Source organism: Pteropus medius, unplaced genomic scaffold (genome assembly GCF_902729225.1).
Source record: "Pteropus medius unplaced genomic scaffold, Ma_sr-lr_union100, whole genome shotgun sequence".
NCBI classification, from domain to species: domain Eukaryota; kingdom Metazoa; phylum Chordata; class Mammalia; order Chiroptera; family Pteropodidae; genus Pteropus; species Pteropus medius.
This window is the reverse complement of record NW_024352787.1, coordinates 10,806,315-10,831,418: the sequence shown is the minus strand read 5'-3', so window position 1 is coordinate 10,831,418 and position 25,104 is coordinate 10,806,315. Positions and strand designations below refer to the sequence as shown.

The following is a 25,104-nucleotide window of genomic DNA, read 5'->3' as shown; positions in this document are numbered from 1 at the left end:
TAGGAGGTCTTGGGAGCAGGTGCCTAGGAGGAAGTGAGAAGTCCACTGAGCCAATGTAAAAGGGAGAAAACGAGCTCCCTCGGGATGTCCATGTGGGGAGAGAGTCCTAGGTCTGCCCAGCAGTGAGGGAGGTAAGAGAACAACATGGGTTCTCAGAATGATGGCTGATCTCAGAGATCCTACATTTGAAGAGGTGGCTGAATTCTAAACCTCCCTGGATGACAGAACTGAAACAATGTCCTTTGTCCTTCCAGACTCTAGGATTGATTGGATCAGGGATAAGATTGACCTTATGGGTGTCAGGGATGACTGTATGCCAAGCACATATTCATGGGGATCATCTCATTTAGTACCCCCAACAAAAATAACTAGGCCTTATTATTGCCCCTGTTTTACAGATGAGTAAACTGAAGTTTAAGGAGGTTATTTAACTTGCCCAAGGTCAGAACTATTAAGTGGTAGCTAACATTTGAACCCAATTTAGACTATAAAGCTCATGCTTTGAATCACAACACTTTGCTTCTTCTTAAAATACATCTTTGCTTTCAAGAAGCTGTCAGAACAAGACTGTAATTACTGAGGGCATCACAGAGAGGTATATCCAACAGCAGAGCTGGTTCAAAACTGGTTCTGCAGAGGCAGTGAGTAGTGCTGCCCAGGGCTGGGCAGTCAGAGATGTCTTCACACAGGACTCCCAGGAGTGAGAATCTGGAAAGGCTGAGGAAGCAAAATGATGGCTGACCAAGGGCACAAATCACAGAGCATGTAGAATCAACACACAGAGGTTTTAATCCATGACTTATTAGCATAATTAATGATTTGTTGTTTTCTCTAGAATGAAAATTAGTTTGTCAAATTGTAGTAATTGAAGAAGCTAATTACACATAGTTGCACAGAGCCTGCCCCAGGCAAAATTGAATGTCTTTGGCTTTGATTTGTTACCTCCTTTCTTGGCAGCATTTCTTTCCCTTCACAATTCCTTTATAGACCCTCACATACCCAGGATTTTTATACTGCCCTTATCTTTTCCTTCCAGAAGAAAATTGATATAATAAATGAGTTCATAGTAGGGTTGGCTGGTAATTTAATAAATTACACTACCTGGAAATTTTTGTATTCACAAAAGAGGTCTTACAAAATGTGACATGGTATCCTGGATTGGATACTAATAGAGCAGGGGGAGGACATTATCAGAAAACCTGGTAAAATCAGAATGTTAGTTTCTTAGTATGGACAGATGTACCATGGTTATATCAGGAGCTATTGTAAGGGGAGGTTGAGTGAAGGGCATATAGAAACAGTGTTGTACTTTTCCATAAATCTAAAATCATCTCCAAATAAAGCCTTTCAAGTAGCAAAAGGATCTCACAGAGAGAACATTACTAGTCAAAGTAATGCATCTCTAAGAATTTCAGGCATGTAGGTCATACCATGTAAGATATGGAAAGGTGACCCTTTAGCTATGTAACCATTTACTTTCTACAGATCCTTAGCATATTTAGTGAATATTTCTGTTCTATAAATTTCGAATGCTATCAACTATATACAGGATAATAAGATTGGATCTGCTTTTCTCACTGCAACAAATGATGCTGAAAGACAAAAAACAAACAATCAAAAAAAAACCAGGCTGACAAAGTTGCAAAACTAGAAGTACACAGCCATTGTTTTTTCTCTTCAGGGATGGATAATTGATTCCGGAAATCTGAATTAGGCAAACATTAATTGATGTGCTGGGAGATGAGTAATTTAGAGAATTCAAGATCACTAAATTACCACTGTTTTACAATATCAGAAAGAAAACAGATTCACTTGGGTTTTCAAATACTCCCATAGGGTTTGTTCTTTAATGGGAGCGTGGAAATCAGTAGTCTTTATATAACCTAATTTAAAGGAATAATTGCTTGAATATATATACTTAGTTCAGTGTATCAAAAGAATTTAATATTTACAACTCCAGGGACATTAAAATTAGGTAAAGAGTTTAAAAACATGATTTCCCTCTTGGAAAAGGTAGACCGACTCATTGGCACCGTGTCAGATGAGAGACAATAGAAGCTTGTTCTATTATTTATACAAATTGACTGGTTTGGCAGTTGCGACAGCAGTGAGCCAAAATGAAAACGTGATTTCTTTAGCATTATTCAAGAATGGAATATTCACAGGAAGGTGGAGAATGACATCATAAGAGCCCAAGCTCTGTCAAATGGTATTCCTTGTTGCTACTTTATCCAGAATGTAATTCAAATAGCGTATGTTTACTGCGGCAAAATTATAAAGATAGGCCATCATTTTTGTGCTATTAGTCAGGGGGCTGTGCCTTGTAATTCCAAAGGAATTTTAAAATATTCACTTTCCATGACTGACTTTTCACTTTTAACTACACTGTCTCTGCCTTTGTGTGCAATAAAGGCTTTCTTTTAGCTAAGTTCCTGAAATTGAATGATTTGTTCACATTTTCCCAGCAAGGGGAAGAAAAAAATCATGAAACATGTAATTCAACTCTAAAATAATTAATTTTATGGTTAATTGACTCAACCTTCTTTACTCTGTTAGGAAATCCCTGGTTTTTGTGGTAAGCTCTTGACTTTGAACTTTGATGTTTATATCTTATATTTTCATCAGTTCGTATTTATCCACACTAGGTTTTCTCTAACAATATTGTGTTCAATTCCAGGAAAGGCATTTAAAGCAAAGACGCTATACACTTCAACACCCCTAACCCCAAAGGCTGTGTTAGTCAAAGAGTAAACTCACAGAAAATGTGAGTCAGACAAAACAACTTTCCTAAAGCTGAGACTTAACTTGAGCCAGCAGGGACCATTCACACAGAATTCTACTGCAAAATGTGTGTCGGATCTTTTCTCTTTTGCCCAAAGCAATGCAGGAAGCTGGTTATGACTGATCCTCAGTAATTGACTTCAATAAAAAATGCTCCTTGATATTAGGGGATATTATATATAATTAAACTCCTAGATATTAGCCTCGATATTTGAAATATTTTTCATAGAATAAGTGTCAGAATTAAGGATATTCAACATGGCAAACAGAAAGTTCAGTGTAAATACTGTAATTTTGATATGGATTGAGTTTTTACAAAACTAAACACCAGCGATTCTCAACCAGGGCAATTTTGCCTGTGCTCCCAGGGGACATTTTACAATGTCTGGAGACATTTTTTTGTTGTCATACCTGATGTCTAGTAGTTAGAGACCAGGGATGCTGCTAAACATTCTGTAACGTGCAATACAGACCCCTATGACAAAGAATTATTCGGCTCAAATGTCATTAGTACTGAGTTTGAGAAATGCTGCTTGTATACCCCTTGTGAATGACTAAACCAAAGCCAACTCTGAGAATGTATTATTTCATTCAGCATTGCTTTGGGTTAATAGAGGAATCTGACCTCACTGAAAAATTACTCTTTATGGTTTTTGTTTTTGTTATGAGTTAAATATACATGTGATTCTCATCTAGCGAAGACAGTGACAAATCGAGGGGAAATGAGGGGCAATCCTCTGTCAGGGCTGACAAGATAAACTTTAATCTTTACTAAAGGATCTTTGGTTGGAGAAAGAAGGAATAAAACAACTTGCTGATAGTGATGGTTGTAACCAGATTAGAAGATGTTACCAAGAGGGAGGGTGAAACATTCTGACTCATAGAGAAGAAGTGCGGTGGTGTATCTGCTCAGACCAGTAGTTTTCAAGCCTGACTATACGTAGAATCATGTGTGGCTGAGCCCCATGCCCAGAGATTCTGAATAAGTTGATTGAGAATGAAGCTTGGCACTCTATGTATTTTTAGCTTCCATTTCTAGAATTACTAGTCTAGGTGGCTTAGAATTAACCTTTAAAACACTCTTAAAATAATAAAAAAAAAATCATCTATCTAGCAAAATGTTCATTTGTCCTACCTATGGTGACCTTACCACTCCTACTGTCTGCTTCTGTCTCCTGTTCCCTTTGCTTTCCCTGAAAATGCACCTGAGTGTTATACTCAGTGGTCAGTTTTATATTTCTCACTGAGGTCACTGTCTGCATTTGATTAGGCTAGTAAATGGTTCTTATTAGAGTTGTACTGAAACTTGTGCTGTTCCAAAATCAGACTCACTAGTGACGGAACTGATGGTATCACTAGGAATTCCACCTGGACACTCTACCTAGCAACACACTAGCACTGGCAGCACTAAGGATATACAATCCAAGTAAGGTTCTGTATTAACCTAAAGGAGTGTATTTCTAGGTGAGAGTATACACAAAAAAAATCAACTTTCATCTAGACAGCATCGTAAGCATTTATTCCGGTTACTTCAGTACTGTAGTTTATTTAAAATAAAAAAGGTACACATGACTGTTTTTGAATGTGCTTGTAAGAGTTGTGGTTTTGCCTGTATAGGGCCATAGAGCTTTGCTGTAAATATGCTAGATAATTTAAGGGGACTTTCAATTAGTCATTACATCAGTAATTTAACGTGTTTTCTTTCATCTAAATGTGTCCTTAGGCAGGTAAGAGATGAACTACTTAAATGTTGCAAAAGAAAAATTACTCCTCTTCCTGGGCTTAAAGTTGCATATAATTTGCAGAAATTAAACTTTGGGTTAATTGAAATTTGGTTGCAGTTTGAGGCTTTATAGTTTCTTTGGGCCACCTACTACATTCTTTTTAATGAACCAGTGAACAATGGAATGACGGTGTGAAAAAAATACTAATTTAGCTCTCTCTTTTTTTGGATGTTTCAAGCAACAAAACACTTCTTTTTTCCCATTTTAACTTTAGCCTCAAGAAAAAAGAGACATCCCCAAAACACACCTTAATAATGATTCTGTCTTTAATAATGTCCTTAATAATGATTATATGTCTATCTACTATTAGATTATCTATAGCCTTCTGCAAAAAATTTCAATTTAATTTTTTTATAACAGCTCATTGAGATATTCACATACCACAATGGTGTACATTTAGGTGGTTTTTAGTACATTACAGAGCTGTGCAGTCATCATCAAAAAATGTCAGAACATTCTCATCACCCTAAAAAGATACCCTGCACCCATAAGTAGTCACCTCCCATTCTGCTATCCCCTAACAACCACTAATCTTCTTATCTCTATCAATTTGCCTATTCTGGACATTTCATATAAGTGGAATTATACAACATATAGGCTTTTGTCCCTGGCTTTTTAAACTTAGCATGTTTTCACGATTCATCCTTGAAAGGTTCATGTTATAACATGAAAAGTTCCTATTTATGGCTGAATGCTACTCTGTTGTGTGGATATACCACATTTTATTTAGCCATCTGTTGATGAACATTTGGGTTGTTTCCAGTTTTGCCTTTTATAAATGATGCTCCTAGGAACACTCATGCCTGTGTTTTTTGTGTGAACATGTGTTTTCAGTTTCCTTGTTATACACTTACAAGTGGAATTGGTGGGTCATACAGTAACTCAGTGGTTAACATTTGGAGAAATTGCTGAACCGTTTTCCAAAGTGGCTATAGCATTTTACATTCTCACCAGCAATAAATGAGGTTTCAATTTTTCCTCATCCTCACCAACACTTATTATGGTCTGTCTTTTTTACTTTAGCCATCATAGTGGGGGTCTGGTGGCATCTCATTTTGGTTTTTATTTGTATTCCCTAATGATGAATGATGTTGAATATCTTTTCATATGCTTATTGGCCATTTATAAGTCTTCTTTGAATAAATGTTTATTCAAATTCTTTGCCTGTTTTTAAATTGGGTTACTTATATGTGATTTGCAAATGTTTTTTCCCCATTCTGTGGGTTGTCTTTTTACTTTCTTGATAGTATCTTTCATTGCACAAATTTTTTTAATTTTGATGAAGTCTGGCTTATCTATTTTTTTCTTCTTTTGTTTGTGCTTTTTGTATTGTATTTAAGAAAGTCTTGCCAAATACAAAGTCATTTAAAATTTACCTCTTTGTTTTCTTTTAAGAGCTTTAGCTATTACATTTAAGTGTCTATTCCATTTTAAGTTAATTTTTGTATACATGTGATGTAGGGGTCCAGCTTCATTCTTTTACATGTAGATATCCAGTTGACTGAGCATCATTGTTGAACAGATCTCTTTTGTCATTGAATTGTCCTGGATCCTTTGTCAAAAATGATTTGACCATAAGTTTATTTCTGAGTAAATCTTACTTCTGGGAGAGTTTATTTTTGACCTCTCAATTCTATTTTATTGATCTATATTTTTGTCAATATGGCAGTATCACATTGTCTTATTATTGGAAGTTTATAGCAAATTTTGAAATCGGGAACACAAGTCCTTCGCTTTCATTCTTCTTTATCAAGATTATTTTGACTCTCTGAGTCTCTTGCATTTCCATTTGAATTTTAAGATAAATCTGTAAATTTCTAGGAAATACCCAGTTGGAATTTTGATAGGTGTTGTGTTGAATATATAAATCTATTCGGATAGTATTGGCATCTTACCAATATTAAGTTTTCTGATCCGTAAACATGGAATGTTTTCCATTTATTTATCTCTTCTTTTGTCTTTTACAAAAATGTTTTGTAGTTTTTCATATACAAATCTTGTACTTCTTTTGGTAAATTTATTCCTAAGTATCTTATTCCTTTTGATGCTATTGTGAATGGAATTTTTAAAATTTTATTTTGGGGTTATTTACTGATAGTGTATTGAAAAACAATTCATTTTTATATATCAGTCTTGTATTCTGCAACCATGCTGGACTTACGTATTAGTTTCAATAATTTTCTTGTGGATTCCTTAGTATTTTCTATAAATAAGATTATGTCATCTGTGTATAGAGACATTTTTACATCCTCCTTTTTAGTCTAGATGCCTCATTTTTGTATGTGTGTGCCTAATTGCCCTGACTAGAACCTCCAGTACAACATTGAATGAAAATGGCAAGAGTAGAATACTTGTTTTGTTCATGAGCCTGGAGAGATAGCTTTTAATTTTTTTCACCAATAAGTATGATGTTAGTTATTGGTGTTTTATAGATGGCATTTATCAGGTTAAAGATGTTCTCTTTATTCCTAATTTGTCAAGTATTTTTTTTATCATGAAAGGATGTTGGAAGTTGCCAAATGATTTTGCCACATCTATTGAAATGATCTTGTGCTTTTTGTTCTTTATTCTATTAATATAGTGCATTACATTGATTGTTTTTTGTATATTGAACCTTCCTTGCATTCTTAGATTAAATCATGCTTGGTCATGGTGTATAATCTTTTTTATATGTTGCTGGATTCCAACCTCTTAGTAGTATGTTGAAAATTTTGGGTCTGTATTCATAAGTGATATTTGTGTAGCTTTCTTTTCTAGCGATGTATTTTTCTATTTGTTTCTTTTGGTTTACCAGCCTCATAGAATGTGTTAGAAAAGTGTTTCCTTTTTCCTTTATTTTCTGGAAGAATTTGTGAAGGATTGGTGTTAATTCTGTTTTAAACATTTTATAGAATCCATCAGCGAAGCCGTTAAGACCTGAGATTTTTTTTGTGGGGGAAGTTTTTGTATTACTAATTCAATCTCTTTACTTATTATAGGTCTCTTCAGATTTTCAGTTTCTTTTTTACTCAGTTTTAATACTTTATGTATTTCTAGGATTTTATCCACTTCAACTTGGTTATCTAATTTGTTAGTATTAAGTGTTCATAATATTTCCTTATAATCCTTATTATTTCTGTGAAGTCAATAGTAATGCCCCTTCTTTCATTCCTGATTTCAGTGAATTCATTTTCTTTCCTTTTTCTCATTTAGACTAAAGATTTATCAATTTTGTTTTTCTTTTCAATAAACAAACTTTTGTTTTTGTTGATTGTTTTCTATTGTTTTTGTGTTCTCTTTTTAATTTTGTTCTTTTCTAATCTTCATTATTTCCTTCCTTCTGCTTGCTTTGGTATTAATTTCTTTTTAAATTAAATTTTATTTGACAAGAGAATTTAAATGTTACATAATATGAAAAGCTTATAATAAAAAGAAAGACTTTGCTCCTCATTCCTTCCATCCAGTAATACTCCCAGAATAAGCCACTGTCATCATTTTTAGCTGCCGCTTCTGAAATTGATATCCAAATTTTAAAATAATATACTTAAACCAAGTGACTTTGCATTGAGGTCAGTTACGCTGTACCTCTTTCATATTATTACCCCCCAATACCAACTTTACCCCACATTCTCCCAGTATAAGTATATCCCATATTTTCATAAAATTAGTCATCAATGTTTCAATTATTATAGAAATACAACAGAACCAAATGGTGTATTATGATTTTTTTCTTTCTTGAACAACTTTTCATTTTTTTTTTGGGTTAACGATTGCTTCTCTTTCTTAATTTACTTTATTATTTTCCTTGGAACACTTTCTCAGTTGCTTCCTGAGAAAATATACATGGGTGATAAAGTCTTTTATTCCTTACATTTGATATAAGATTGGCTAGATATAAAATTTCAGATTTAAAGTAATATTCTCTGAAAAATCTAAAGGCTTCCAGTTTAATCGACAAGCCTGATATTTTATTTTTATTTTGAAAGTTATTGTTTTTTTATTTTCCTGGAAGTTTTCAGGATCTTCTATTTATCCTTGTTGATTTTTAAGTTCTAAAGAACAAAGTGGGCAGTATCATGCTCCCTGATATCAGACAATACTATAAATCTACAATAATCAAAACAGTATGGTACTGGCTTATGTGGTTAATTAATCTATGACAAAGGAGGCAAGGACATACAATGGGATAAAAATTCTGTTTAATAAGTAGTGTTAGGAATACTGGACAGATACATGCAAAAAAAATGAAATTGGACCAGTTTCTTACACCATATACAAAAATAAACTCAAAATGGATTAAAAATTTAAATGTAAGTCCCGAAACCATAAAACTCCTAGAAGAAAACATAGGCAGTAAACTCTTTGACATTACTCTTAGCAATATCTTTTTGGATATATCTCCTAGAGCAAGGGAAACAAAAGAAAAAATAATCAAATAGGACTACAACAAGCTAAAATGCTTTTGCACAGCAAAGGAAACCATCAACAAAAGGAAAAGACAACTAACTGAATGGCAGAAGGTATTCACAAATGACATATCTGATAAGGGCTTAGTATTCAAAGTGTATAAGGAATTCATACAACTTAATACCAAAACAAACAAATAAACAATCTGTTTAAAAAATAGGCAAAGGACCTGAATAGACATTTCTCCAAAGAGAACATAAAAATGGCTGACAGACAAATGAATTGGATGCTCAACATCATTAATTATCAGGGAAATGCAGATTAAAACCACAATGAGCTATTACCTCATACCTGTCAGAATTGCTGTCATCAACAAATCAACAAATAACAAGTGCTGGTGAGGATGTGGAGAAAAAGGAACGCTTGTACACCGCTGGTGAGATTGTAAATTAGTATAGCCACTATGAAAAACTGTATGGAGACTCCTCAAAAAGTTAAAAATAGAGTTTCCAGATCACCCAGCACTTCCATTTCCTGATATTAATATGAAGAAGTAATAAAAACTCTAATTTGAAAATATATATGCACCTCATTGTTCTTGCAACATTATTGGTAATAGCCAAGATATGGAAACAACCTAGATGTCCATCAGTAGGTAAATGGATAAAGATGTGGTGTGTACACACACACACACACACACACACACACACACACATATGGAATATTGTTCAGCAATAAAAAAGAATGCAATCTTGCCATTTGCAAAAATACCTAGAAGGTATTATACTAAGTGAAATAAGTCAGAGAAGGACAGTGTATGATTTCACTTATATGTGGAATGTTAAAAAAAAACAACAAATAAATACACAAAACAAAATAGAAACAGACCCATAGATATAGAGAAGAAGCTGATGATTGCTTCATGAAGGGGAAGGGAGTAGGGGGATGGAAATTAAAAAAAAAAAATCTTGTTCTAAAAATTTTAATGATGTAGGAACTATTCATAATGTATATTAAATATCAAGGAATAAAAATCTTCCTCTTTAGGCAAGCAATTTTCTTGAAAACTTTATATTTATGATTACATTTTGAATAAATTATGAATAAAAAACTAAAAGAGCGTATAGTTTTCTAAAATGTTGATAGCAGTGATCTTTCCTAGGTATTAATATGAGTACTTTTATTTTTATATTAATACTTTTCTATATTTTTAAACTTTTATAATAGGCACAAATTTTTTTCATAGCAGAAAAATTATTTACTATTTTATCATGTGAGAGAAGCCTGCTTTATAACTTGTTTCCTCCAAAGTAACCCTCGTGTGTACTTTAGCAGGATTTCTTTGCAAGAATACACCAATATTGTCCTAATTTGTTATGATTAGTTAATGAGCTTAGACATCCTGTTTTTTTTTTAGAGCTTTCATCAGCTTTGTCACAATCATAAAACATTTTAGATTTTATGATCTTTTTTTCCCTTTTTTCTTTTTTTTGAGGGAAAGGGTTGACTTTTGATCTTACATCCTATGGGATTTTTTTGTTAATTCTCTTCCAGTTTGTGCCAATGTTTTATGAAATGACCAATCAGAACATCATTATCATAATTCTTCACATTTTTTTTTTATAGAGTTGATCTCTTGATTTTCACCATAGCCCTGAAAGATAAGTAGTGTAAGTTTTTAAGTCTCAAAAAAGAAACACTTCTCTAAGGTCAACATAAACCACTGAGCTGTGGTGTAAAATCACACTTTCTGATTCCAGATCTACTGTCTGAATCTTAGAAAATATCTAGTCTTGTCAGTGAAAATGAAAAACACAGAAGTTAAGTGATACAACCTAAATTATAGAGATAATGAATGCCAGACCTGGAACGAAACCCCCATTTTTCTTTATGAAACTAGTTTTCTATTTGACCGCTCATAGGTGAAGCCTAAATTCTTTGCATGAGAGTTTCAACAAATATACCAATTCATTAATTCACTATCCAGCGGGTAACGTAATTTTTACTAAGATTTAATTTGGAGTTGATATACTATTTTACCATTTTTGTCCTTGTCTTGCCTAAGGATGCCTCTGAGGCAAGTTAACACAGCTTACTTAGTTGAAAGGTGTTTAAAACAGCAGAGCCACTCAAATACTTTTCTTTGATGAATTTCAGTGATTTTAAAAGGTTGTATGAAAAGCATTCTTGAAGATTCAGAAGCTATTTCTGGAATACAAATGGTTTAAGAATACTCTGGAAGATGTGAAATCATGAAAACATATTTCAATAGTAAAGTAAATACATTAGCTTGTTTACTTTTATTGTTCTTCCTGTTAGCTGATTTTTGAGATAAATCTTGATTATAATAATGTTTATCTTGACTATCTATTATTATCACCTAATCATCTATTTCAAAGTGTTTCCTATGCAATCATTTACTAGTTACTTGTTAAAGTAACATTACATAGTAAATGGAACATTATACAGTAAATGTAACACAGGCTAATCATTTATGTATTCCACAACTATTTACTGCATGGCTACTATATGTCAAGCATTGAGCTCAATATAAAAAAAACAGATAAAAATTCCTGTGCCTAAGATACATATAGCTTAGTATAAAAGACACAGTTTCAAATTAACTCAAAAAATATCTGCTGAGCACTTATATGGCAACAGAGCTGGATTAAGAAATGTGAGCACCTAAAACAAGTTCATGTTTTAGCACTTTATCAGAGTCATAATCCTAAAAGGTTGTTGAATAATTATTCAGCAGAGGCAGAGAGAACATGACCTTTTTAGTAACAAAAATAATACATCTTTTTGCTGTTTATAATCAAGTATTTGTTACTTATGGCTTTCTGAACCAGGAAAATTCCTCATAAAACTCATTTAAAGCTATTCAGAATTTAGACAATAAAAAGTCCTGTATTCTTAATATACAGCACTTCTCCATTCAGTTTCAGAAACATAGCATGTGAATTTGGAGCTTTTGACAAATATTTGACACCTGGGTGTAATCCTTCTTAATACATGAATCAGTCTATTCAACTTTCTCTTCCTTTAAAATTCTGTGATCAATCCTGATAAATTTGGCATTTCTGCTTCTTTTAATGGTTGGTGAGAGCAATCCTTTTGCACACTGCCAAACAAAACATGGTTTTATCAGCATGAAAGTATCTTCCCTCCCTAGATCCACTTTGTTGTTCATTTACAAAGCAAAAAAAAAAAAAAAAGTATAAAGGATAAAACTCTGCCAGTGATAAATTATTGCTTCTCTTTAGTGTTACATATCCTATAACTGTGAGTGCTTTTTCACAAAACGATTATTTATTTCTGTGCAATATCACATAGCAATGTTATTGAAAACCCTTTAAGTAAGAATCGGAGTTCCAACTACATTTGGTTGAATGCATACAATACCACAGATGAACATAACTACCAAATGATATATAGAACATCTGTGTATTGCCAGGTTTCCACATATTCAGGCAATGGTGGCCACATCATGATCCACATCTCTTCTGGAAGCTGGTGAATTTTTTTTTTTTTTTTTGGCATGTATAGTAAGATGCTCCCAGATATCAGAAACATAAAATTGTTGTAGAAAAATTACCTATTTTAGAAATGAGGAAATGGAGTTATGGTTTTGGTTCTGGGCTCAAGTCAAACTATCTGAAGTCAAACTCAAGTTATCAATTTGGTTTCCATTCCTGGAATCTCTTTTTCACACACTAAAAATACCAAAATTGATTTTCTAAATAATACACAAATCCATGTGTTTAAAGATACTACATAGAAAAACAAAGAATATAAAACCTGTATTGTAAATATTCTTTTGGGAGAAATTTTCCTGCATGGACTGAATCTAATGGTGGTTGTACAAAAAATAGCTTTTATTTTCTTATACTGAGCTTAGTCTTAAAATTTTTTCGTGTACTTTTTGTTTGCTTTGCTTTGCTTTCCATTGAATGAATGAATTATTGATTGATTGATTGATTGATTGATTGCCTAAGGACCTTCAAACTACATGCAAAGTTGGAGTTATCTCTTTGTAAAATTCCCATTATTTATTCTATAGGCAGAATGCCTCTGAAAGTCTTTCAGTGGTGAATGTTTGGGAAGGAAGATCATTCATGGTATCATTTTCAGTGATGCCTTGCTTACTTTTTAATGGAGTTTAAAGCCCTGTTATAAACAATAGCCTTTCTTTTCAATAATTTCTGGTAAATTTTCTGGAAAAGTATTTGGTAATTCTATATTAGTGCTTTTAATTCATCTCAGAATTCTGACTGTAGGCAAACTATTTCTCTCCTTGAAGATATTGAAACATCCTTTGTGCTGAAAGATTTTTTTAAAAATTTATTTATTTTAATTAGTTTCAAATATATAGTACATTAGTTAGACATCTATATAGTTCATCAAAAACGATCCCCCAATTGCTCCCTCCCTCCCCTGAAACTGCATTCCTTATGCCATGCTCCCCATCCCTGTGACCATCCATTAGCTACTAATTTGTACTTCTTTAACCCTTTACCCTATTTTCCCAGCCCCCAATCCCCCCGCCACATCTGTCACCAAATTGTCCGCTATATTTGTGAGTCTATTTTTGATTAGCTTGTTCTTTTTATTCCTTAGATTCCACATGTATGTGAAATCATATAGAGTTTATCTTTCTCTGTCTGACCTAAATACCTTCTAAATACATCAAAGCAAAATCTTTTTTCATCTCCTTCCTTTTAGTCTATGTGTGTCTTTGAATAAGTGAGTCTCTTGTAGGCAGCATGTAGGGGTCCTGTTTTCTTATCGATTCATCTACTCTATCTTTTAGTTGGAGCACTTAATTCTTTTCCATTTGAGGTATTTATTGATAGGACTGTAGTTGTTACCAATCTTTATTCCTGTTTTTGATACATGTTTTCTCTTCTTAAAGAAGTCCCTCCAACATTTCCTGTAATACTGGCTTGGTGGTGATAAATTCCTTTAGCTTATTTTTGTCTGGGAAGCTCTTTATCTGTCCTTCAACTCTAAATGATAGCTTTGCTGGATAAAGTATTCTTAGTTGTAGATCCTGGGTCTTCATCACTTCGAATATTTTGTGCCAAACCTTTCTGCCCTGCATAATTTCTTTTGAGAAATCAGCTGCCAGTCTTATGGGGGTTCCCTTGTAGGTAACTATCTGCCTTTCTCTTGCTGCTTTTAAGATTTTTTTCCTTTGTATTTAACCTTTGGCATTTTAATTATGATGTGTCATGGTGTGGGCCTCTTTGGATCCCTGATTTTGGGGGTTCCCTGAGCTTCCTGTGGTTTTATGTCCATTTCCTTCATCAGGTTAGGGAAGTTTTCTATCATTATATTTTCAAACAGCTGTTTAACATCTTGTTTTCCTTCAGGTACGCCAATCAGATGGACATTTTGACCTTTAATAGTGTCCCATATGCTCCTTAAATTATTTTTATAGCCTTGGCATCTTTTTTCTTGCCATTCTGATTGAGTGTCCTTAGCTTTCCTGTCCTCTAGATAGGTCATTTGATCCTTTTCTTTATTCACTTTGTTTATTCCTTTGTTTATGCCATTTAATATACTTCTCATCTCATATAATGTGTTCTTCATTTCGGACTAGTTCCCTTTTATAATTTCCATTTACATTTTTATGTTTTTTATCTCTTTGTTGAAGTTCTCATTGAATTTATCTACACTTTCCAAAAGTTCATTGAGCATCTTTATAACCAGTGTTTTTGAACTCTGCATCTATTAGATTACTTGACTCCATTATATCTGGATCTCTGTTCTCTTCTCTCATATATATAGCTTCTGCTTCTTTGTCTTCCCATTCTGGCTGCCTTTCTATGTCTGTTTCTGTGTACTAAGCAAAGCTCCTAAGTTTCCCGGTCTCATTGGTGTGGCTTTGTGTAGTAGGTGTCCAGAGGCATAGTCCTAAGAGGGGTTCAGCTACAGGCCAAATTTAGCCCAAGCCTCTAACCCTCTGGGGCCACCTGTTAAGATTCAGCAAGCAATCCATAGATGATGTGTTTATAGTTGCTTCAAAAGGCCACACCAGAAACCGAGGCCAGCTGCCTCCAATGTGAGTCTAGGCGCTGCTCATTAAGGAGCACCTGACTCGCTGAGGCTACACCTTGATGTGGCTTGGGTGGGGCTGCGAGTTGGGGGAGGCATAGTTTCAGGTAATCCTCTGACCAGAGCAACCTCTGTTACACAGTTTGGTGACATCTCAGCTGTGGTGGCGCTGAGTCTGTGCACTGGAAGAGGGAAGGGCTTAACAGGGAACAATGGATACCGCTGGCACTTCTGTACAGAGTGAATCTCACCTCGGCCCTCACTCCGACAATGTCTCCCTGTAAGTCCCTGGTGTCCCCTTCGTGCAGCCGAATCAGCCCTGGTGCTCAGAGCAAGCAGGTCCGTCACCGCGAAAATCTCCTCACCGACCGGGTCTCTTTAAGAGGGGTCTGCCACTGCCGCTGCCGCAGCCTCCGTTTCTCAGCCACTCGGGACCCCACAGCCCCATGTCCTCGCCTCATCCTACCTTCTGCCATTTCAGGGTGCTTTCTTGGATTTCTTCCTAGTTGTATGGCTTGTTCATCTAGATCCCAGGCGATTTTTCCTTGCTGCTTGTTTCTTGTTTGTGTCACAACTTTGATTTGGTCGCCAGAGGGATGAACAGAGCCTCTATCATCTATGCCATTTATTTTCCTCTCCTGTGCCGAAAGGTTTTTATTTACTGTCTCGAATGAGCTTATTGTTAAAATTTCAAAGACAGACAATGCTTTTGACAAAATTTTTGCCAGATTCAGAGAAACATGGATTTATAGTATCTCATAATGTACTCAAGCAATCAGTTCTTTTTAAACCTGATCAGTTGCCCATAGTATTGACCTTTTCACTTTCATGGATTGCAGGGGCTTAGTCTTGCAGGATTTAGAGGGCATCAGCATTGGTTTTGTGTTGGTTTGTATTTATGATTGGAATAACTGCAAAAAGGATCGCCTGTTCTGCAAATTGCGTCACTGTAAATTAGGAAGTTCCTATGTCAGAGTTATAGAATTAGGCTGTGCTGTCCCTGGAGAAGGTGTCGGTCCCCAACCTTTTTGGCACAGGGGACCAGTGCTTCTATGAGAATCTAATGCCTGATGATCTGAGGTGGAGCTGAGGCAGTGATCCTAGCAGTGGGGAGTGGCTGCAAATGCAGATGAAGCTTTTGCTGGCTGGCCTGCTGCTCACTTCCTGCTGTGTGGCCTGGTTCCTAACACCGGGTTGCAGACTCGGGATTGGGGATCCCTGGTCTAAACTAATATTATTGGAGAGATCTAGGAAAGCTTTAGAAAGGTAAGAGATTCTTGGAAAAAAAATTACAGAATGAATAATAAAGTTTTGGCAAGAGACTTAAATGCACAGGGGATAGGACATGAAAGTTCTTGGAGGCATGAGAGAAACCATGTCTTCTGGAACCTTGAGGTTTTTTTTTGACATGTATAGTAAGATACTCACAGACATCAGAGACATAAAATTTGTTGTAGAAAAATGACCTATTTTAGAATTGAGCCATCTTTAGGCCATTCTAAGGAATTTGACAACATTTTAAGTGATGGAGAGCCACAGAAGGATTTCAAACAATTTTAGAATGAAAATTGACATAACATGGAATTTGGATTGGCATGGGAGTGAATGTGGAGGGGCATTCCAATCAAGAGCATTGCAGTTTTTCAGATGATAAATGATTAAGTTCTGAATTAAAACAGTGGCTGTGGAGAGGAAGAAGGGTACATTTGAGAATTAAAAAAATAAAATGGACAGAATTTGCTGACTAATGAGGAGCTAAATTTATGACTCACTCTTTCGACTTTGAAGATAAAGTTCGTTTTTACCTGAGTTAGGGGATATAGCTGTACGTGCAAAACCCATTTATATACACACACATTAAATTATGAGTTAAAATAAAAATATAACTGTTGAAAGCTCTCATGCTCTGATGCAAGCTTGTTCTACCAATGCTACAAGTGTACATGTGCAACACTATTTTGGGAAGTATTCCTAGCGAAGAGGACTGCATCCATCATATCACTATACGTGTGTGTGCACATGCTCATATATGCTCACTTGACTTTGAATCATGGGATCATAAAGTTTTAGAACCTAAATAGACTTTGGAGGTCATCTGTTACTTTTTTTTTTTTTTTTTAACTAGTCAGGAAATTAGCTAGAGAAACAAAGACATAGACATAGACATAGAACTAGTTAGTATTAGTTAAAGACTAATTAGTAACTAGTTAGTAAAGACAAAGACATAGACATAGAACTATTTAGTATTATTTTGATTGAAAACCAAACTCTGTGATTAGCATTGCTGAATCACTTGGAAGGAAGCTAAGTTACTGTTAGCCATTAGTGTTTTGGGTCCTATTTAAATGATCTTATGTGTTCTTTGTCATACTAATGAAAATTATACCTTAACCAGAAAACAGAATTAAGCCATATATATGGCAATCTTTAAGAACACTTAGATTTTGCGATTATTGGATTATGATCATTAATGCTGAAATTTGTTGTTTTGAGGAAGAGAAAATGTACATTTGACAGAAAGATAAAATACTATGGCTTAGGAATTAAAGACGTAATTAAAAACAATGAGAGCAGGAAAACTTTGAAAAGCAAAAAGCATTATGAAAACATACAATTTTCTAATTATTTTTCAATGGCCTTGGCATAGTTTAAGTTGAGAGTTTAATACAATAATAATTTTTCCTGAAGTTATTCATTAGTCCTATGTTTTAAAGAATTTAGTGTTTTTTTCTTGTTTTACTAAGTGTCAAGCTCTATCCCCAACCAAATTAGGAAGTACAGTAATTTGCTGATGAAAGGGGGCAAGAATCTTTGCAAGTGAATTGATTCCTTTGAAGAACAAATTTTCCAAACTCAGACCACCTCTCTTTTTTTCCCATGTTCCACATATTTAGTAACACTTCCTGGAGGGTGTCTTGGCACAGGCATGCTGATATTACACTAGATTAATGTCAGATTTCTGATTAATGAAGGCCCTTCCAACTGAATGAATGAGGCACAATAAATAACCAGAGCTCACTGGTAAAGCAGGAAAGAAAAGCAGGAAAAGTAACCCACCATTGCAGGTAAAGCACGTTGCCCTAGATTTAAAAATTCTTTAGGTTAATCTGTGAGCAAAGTGATTCATGAAATAAAGAAACAATACACTTGGGTAGACACTGTAACTATATTAAGACCATTTTTTATTCCTTTTTTGGAAATTGGTTGGAAATATTGCACATTTGGAGCAAATTGTGAACTGAAAAATACAGTTTTGATTCCCTTATATGTTTGTCATTTTGACAGGTGCCTTACGGGAGATAATTTCTTTTTAATTAACTATTCCAGCTATTCTAGACACTTGAAGTCTATTTAGGTAGACTGTATCCAAAAAGTGAATATTCATGTATTTAAACGGTCATTGTTATTATTATTTCTGTCTTCATATGGGGAATCCTTCATAGGAGGATTAAAGGAACTGTGCAGCGTCAGATGGCTCATATATGGCAGCTCACTCTGTTCGAACTCTGGTCTTTCTGACTGACTCCAGAGACTGGGAGCCTCAGCACTGAGCCTAACCACACTACACACTTAGTTCTGAAATCGCTTGGCAGATAGTTGCTATAGGAGTTCAGCTAAAATTAGAATATGGCATATTCTTTTAAATTCATAACAAAGGCTATTTCAGGCTCTGAATGTGATGATCATAATGAACCTTCTCCATTTGTAGAATCTATAGAGCTTTTCAAATGATAGATTATAACAGCCCAAAGGAATTTTAAAATTACTTATTTAATAGAGATTCTTGCTGGCAAATTTGCTCTAGAAATCCAGGCATCTCCCAAGAAAATGATAAGTACTTATTAGAAGCTTATTTAAAAAAATTTGATCTACTCCCCAGAACAGTGAATAATGAGGATATTTTTTGAACTTTCCTGAAAAATTACAACTAATTATGGAAAATTAAGTGTAAGTAGCATCAACATAGTTATTAGCACCACAAATTCGATAGACTTCTCTCCAAAAGAGAGCTATAAATTCCACAAAATAACAATTTTGAAAATGAATAAGGCCTATAACTATATACCATAGCTATATAGTTTTATTTTATAAGAAAAGAAAAAAATGGGTTAAAAATTGAAAGACATGACCTCTAGAGTCTTTCAACTCTTGAGTTACTGTGCTTTTAGTAATTTTTGAATGTATATAGTTTTATATTTATATTTAAATGTATATATACATTTTTACACTTAAATTAGATGTTTATTTAAATATATTTTATATTTAACATATTTGTTTTTATATAATATGTAAAATATTTATATACATATATTAGGTATATCTCTCCATAGAAGATTTGAAGTGCTGTAATTCTATAGGTAAACCATCATGAGCTATTTCATAGCTCTGAAATATGTTCAAAACTGGCTTACTATGATTGACATCAGCCAGACCCCGGGCAGTATAGAGCAGACATCTCAAGGAATAAACAAATGGAAATTATGTTCTTGATGGTCACCTGGACCTCTGCTCTTTCTTCTCCCCAAGATAAGGTGCTAATATGCAAGCCCTTAAAATTACTAACTATGAATCTCCAATAGTGTTAGGTATTTTTATATTAAAATGTTATCTAAGTGATTTAAAAGGTTGGTAAAGAAAGTAATGCACATGATGACTATCTGTCAACATGCATACGTGTCCTGTCACCCCTGTGGGGTTTGGGCAGTGGTGTGGATGAGACTGGCATCCAGTGCTCTTATATCTGGTAGAGAACAGGAGAGATTCGAGTCATGGGGATGGTTGGAGGAAATGTGACACAGAATTGAAGGTGGACTGCAGTGAGTTGGTTAGAAGTTGAGGGGCTCACAGAAAACTGTGGGAAAAGAGATCAAGAGAAATGGTATTTTTAAAGGCAAATGCCATGGAGTTGTTGGCCAAGTGGCCAAGATTCCAACTGGAGACGGAAAAGAAATTTATACAAAAGAAAGTTACATGAAAAGGCTTGACTATGGACTAAAGGGTTGGAGTAGAAAACATAAGCCAAAGGCATGACTTTGAAGATCAGGTCCATAAAGCAGGCTTTCCCTCTAGAAAGAGATTGAAAGCTACCATCAAATCCTTGAACCAGATCAATGACAAGTTAATGTATTGATCAAATGCAAGGATTTTATACTCCAACTGTGTAGGTTGAATCCTGGCTTTACCAATTGTGGGACATTAGATAAATCACACAGCAGTTCTATATCCCAGGAAAATGGGGATAATGGTATCTAAATTGTTGTCAGGATTGAATTGCTATATGTAGAGCCCTTATAATAGCACCTAGCAGGGATAGATGGGTAAATTTCAATTCATAAAAGAAGTGTTATAATAGTAATAACTATATGTATATGGTTTATATATATAGTATACATATACCAGTCACATAATTGTTATTACTATTTCAGCTTTTCCCATGTAGAGGACTTAAGATAATGACACTGAACACGTGGTGTGCTCTTCAAGCCATTTTCTAATTGCTGAGCCCTTTCTTCAAACAACATTAAATAATTAGAACATATAAAGCCCAGGTCCTTTGACTGCCATGGAGACCCCTGGGCACCACTATAGACCACATTTTGAAAATTAATGATGCCAAAGAGAGAATCCAAGGCTTGGAATTGAGACCTGGAGTCAAGTTCTGCTATTAACAGGCTATGTGACATTCAGCAGGTTTTCACTGGGTCTTGGTTTCCTGATCCATATACTGTTAAGAGTTAGACTAGTTCAGTGGTTTCTGAACTCTGCCACTTTAAAACTGTAGGAGTTTTAGAAAAGTATGCCAGGAAGTTTTTGGGAATGAGTGGTGGGGAACATGCTGAATGAGGAGAGGGAACCAAACAAGTTTAAGAGCCAGGGCTCCTCTGTTTCATATATTGGAATTCCATAATTGTTGGAAGAATGAGTATGACTGCTAAAGAAATTTAGATGATAAAAATTTCTTCAGTTTCAGTTAATCTCTAGTTCTTCAGAAATTTATTTACTGAACCAAAGTAGCAAAAGTAAGAACATGAATGAAAGCAACAAACCCTAAATTTGAGGAACCTGAATAATAAGGGAAGAAAGCAAGTAAATTATTTGCAAGGTGCTGTGCAGTGACCGAGATATTTCAATCTCCTTTACATCCCGGGAAAAGGCAAAACCTTTGTAACATGAATTTTATCTACGTGCATCAGCCTCATCGTTTTTATGGGGAGCATGGACTGGCATAATGATAACTAAGTTTGTGGGTCAACGAGAAATATTACAATAGAAATATTATATATTTACAATCAGAGGCAACTAAAATGAACAATTATTTAAACACTATGCACGTTGTAGGACTTTTTATGTTAGCTACTCGTTTCAGAAAATATGTCCCTTCCAAAGCAAATGTCAAATTAAAATTCTACAGTTATGATTGCTGTGTTACTATTAGAAGTGTGTGTGAACTCAGAAGCTCTTGACCTGATTGAGATTTGAACAATGAAATATATTTAGGTAAATCAGGTTTCCATGTTCCCCCTGGACATAAAACTTGTAATTGATTACTGAATCCGTAGGCCATTTTTGTGGCTTGGATTAGCCCTACATTTAGTCCTCCTCATTTTCAGCTTGCTAAGAGCAAAGGAAAATTTATACACATATGTCAATATATAGAGAGAGTGGTAGCATCTGTTTATCTGTAATTTTGATAATAATTACTATTCAACAACAAGGGCTGATTACCCACATACATCACATATGGTGTGAGTTGAAGGCTGCCCACTGATTTTTCTCTTCAATTTTATCTTCTTGCCACCATTCAAAATTCTCGCTATTTTGCCATTGTATATTTTTAGTTTCACTGCTGAAATAATGTTAGCTTGGAGCAATATCACCCATTAACACTCCAGCATGGCTTAGTTTATCAGATTATTTTGGGAGAGTTGGGTGCTGGGGGACTGATACTAGTGATAGTAATGATTCAATGGAGGATAGAAATCAGAAGTTTGCAGCATGGAGGAAGAAGGTACATCTCATAGAGACCAGTAGGGAGTCATGAGATCCCATTGGGCCCCACAAAGGACAAGATATTGACTGAAGTGTGCATGCATGGAGGAGAAATGCAGGGGCCAAACTTTGCCCTCTTGTGACCTAGCACAGTGCCTTGTACATAATCCATCTTCAGTAAGTGCTGGTTGAATCAAATTAATTTTGTCCTAGGGTGATTTTTTCTAGAACTAAAGTTGAGATTTTATGTTATATATTTTAGTTGTTAAAAATGTTTTGTATGGCCTATTTTCTAAAATCAAGATTCTTAAAGAGACATGATTTTCTGTTTTAAAGTTGTTTAAATAATACATTTTATGCCAGAAAAAATTCTTTTTAAGGAGAAAAATTTCAAATATAAAGTATAAATAATTCTTCCTTTAATAAGACAGTTCCTATTATAGCCATTGAATAACACACCTGCTGCAAGGATGTTATTTTTTTCGCCAATTCATGTGCACAGCTCTGATTAGAGGAGGTAAAAGATGCACATCTCCTTCAAATGGTGAATTAGACCTAGTGGGCATGGGGAGATATGTTTTATTATAACAGATTTTATCATTATGAAAGCTCCAAATAACTCTCTTTAAAAAAAATACTTTTCAAAAATGTAATTCTCTCACTCTTTATATGTTATGGTACTATTGATTTCAGAAAAAACTACATTAAGAACATCTTTCTCCAGTGCTAATATCATTATTGCTCCACAAAACACTTTATATCAAGGTTTCCTGAAGCAGAAATTTTAATAAGCATCCTTTTCACACTTTTTCTTCTATCCAGGATTTGCTCACTTTTGCTGTTTTTAGAATAAGTGCACAAATGTTACAATATCTTTACAAAGTAAAATCAGAAGATAATTCTCAACCCATGTGCCTTGGTTTAAGCTTTGACTCTATTGTTAGTTTATATCACTATTCAGATGCACTCATTTAAAAAATCATAGTCACACAATAATGTTAAAAAATTAAGTTTTTAAAAGTTTAAAAATATGCATTGTTACCTCCAAACATAAGATTTGGATTAACCTTTTCCTATTCATTTCCAGGGCTACAGCAACACACAGGGGCCAGATTATTTTCAAAGATGCTTTAGCCCAGCAGTTGTGTGAACAAGGAGGTAAGAATCATCTTTGATTTCTGTTGGTTGTGTCAAAATTATTTATGGTAGGTTTTATGTTCTATGTATTGAGTAAGCATTTCATTACTATTACTTAATCATGTTGCTTTAAAAATGGAATTATTTATCTCTTCATATCCCTAGTAATTATGTAGTAGTTAGTGACAAAGATCTGTAGACTTCTGAAAATACTAAGTGTGAACAAAACGGACTAAGAGAAAATTGATCTTCTTTTCACAGTTTTTTTAATGAATTACATTTAGTTGCCCTGAAAATATAGATCTTAGTAATTTTAGAATTCTACAAAAAAACCTTAATTCTACAAAAACATTTCTGATTAATTTACTATTTAAATTTCTTGTAAATTTTGTTGAAAATGTTTGATTACTGCTTTTAATGTTCAATCATGTTGTTATCTATATGCTTTTTTCAGCTGTGTGCACTAATTAATTCCAGACTTATAGATAGATACTGGATATTTTAGATAGATGAAATGTACATTGAGCAGTCACATTAAGTGATTCTGCTTTGTGACTGCCTCATACACATCCAGACTCTCACCCATACCAAACTCTCATAGATGCATGAATGCATATGTACACACACACACAGTAAAAAGGTAAAAACCAGGATCCATGCCCTCACACAAATTTGATTCCTCTTGAACTTTCACCCAACTTTGTGTTTTCAGTATAGCATTTCCCACTTCACATATGATTTTCCTTTGAAAATTGGTGGATGCCACCCTTGAGAGACAGAGATTCTCAAATAGAGGAACCATGCCTTAGTGCTTTTTGGTTCCCCAGAACCTAACATAGTGCCTGGCGTATGACAGCTCCTCAAAAAAATGTTAATAGATTGAATACAAGTTTTTCTCAGCTATACATGTATTTCTCGATTTAAGCATCTCGATGAAGGATACATTTGAAGCCAGTTTTTTTCAATGCCATGTCTTTTTACCATCATCATAGGCATATTATCAGTTTTTTGTTTACAGTGATATTTGAGTGAAATTTATTAATTTAAGAATTACATATTGAATTTAAAAGAAATTTCTATTGATTATTGCTCTGCTAAAGATAATCTAATGGATCAAAGGAGAGAATAATAAAAAATTATATTGGTTTTTAAAAGGCCTAAGAAAATACCATTTATTATTTATAGTAATATGTACATCATCAATATTGCTTTATCTAAGTAATGGGATACTTGATGATTACTGCTGGCAAATTTCTGATAATTTACATACATAACTCTTGAATGAGAAAAACCCATTCTAATTATAGTTTCAAATGTATCATCAGTGTTCATTGATTAAACAGACTTTTATTCTGTGATTTTTGAGAATAAAAATAAATGTAATTGCCTTTATAGTAGGCTCAAAAATTTATCACAATATGTCTTTTTTTCAGACTGTGAAAATGTTCACATTATTGAAAACATAAAACACCATATAGCAGTGAACACTGATATCCTGAAAACTGCATATTGCCTAAAAAATATGTCTAATTAACATTTATCATTACCTAAAAGTTGGTTTCTCTTAAGCCTCGGATTTTTTAATCTTTCATATTGTAAATTAGTTGTTGGGATGGGTTTATTTAAAATGAAAAGAAAAAGCTAACTAAGAAAAATCACTGGGAAAAAGATCTTAGCCAGTGAGGGGAAAAAAAGCCTTATATATCAGTGTTGCATGAGAACATGATTTACATGATGTAGACGCGAATGTTATGAAAAATGGTCTTCGGCCCAAGACAAAGGAAAACACTGAGCTTTTCAATAGCATCTAATCAACTGAAATCATATCAATCCATCCAAGATAGGGTGGAAAGAATACTAACAAGAGTGATGGCTTCCTGCTGTCAGGAATAATAAGGGAAATAATTGGTGCTATAAACTGTATATTTATTTTGGCCCTGTCTACTTTTAATTAAAACATTAATTA

The 25,104-nt window shown here is 34.2% G+C and overlaps 1 protein-coding gene across 2 annotated transcripts in view; it reads left to right on the top strand.

The window, feature by feature from the left end:
* Positions 1 to 25,104, top strand: part of RELN (reelin) — a 458,093-nt gene that overhangs the window by 162,950 nt on the left and 270,039 nt on the right. The window contains exons 1-3 of one of the 2 annotated variants that reach the window (XM_039849356.1): positions 15,163 to 15,174; positions 18,386 to 18,396; positions 23,089 to 23,159. In XM_039849356.1, coding sequence (XP_039705290.1) covers positions 18,395 to 18,396; positions 23,089 to 23,159 — 73 coding nt within the window. In that variant the 5' untranslated portion in view covers positions 15,163 to 15,174; positions 18,386 to 18,394. Of the gene's footprint in view, positions 1 to 15,162; positions 15,175 to 18,385; positions 18,397 to 23,088; positions 23,160 to 25,104 lie in introns of those variants that run through there. The other variant, XM_039849355.1, reaches the window with a different exon arrangement.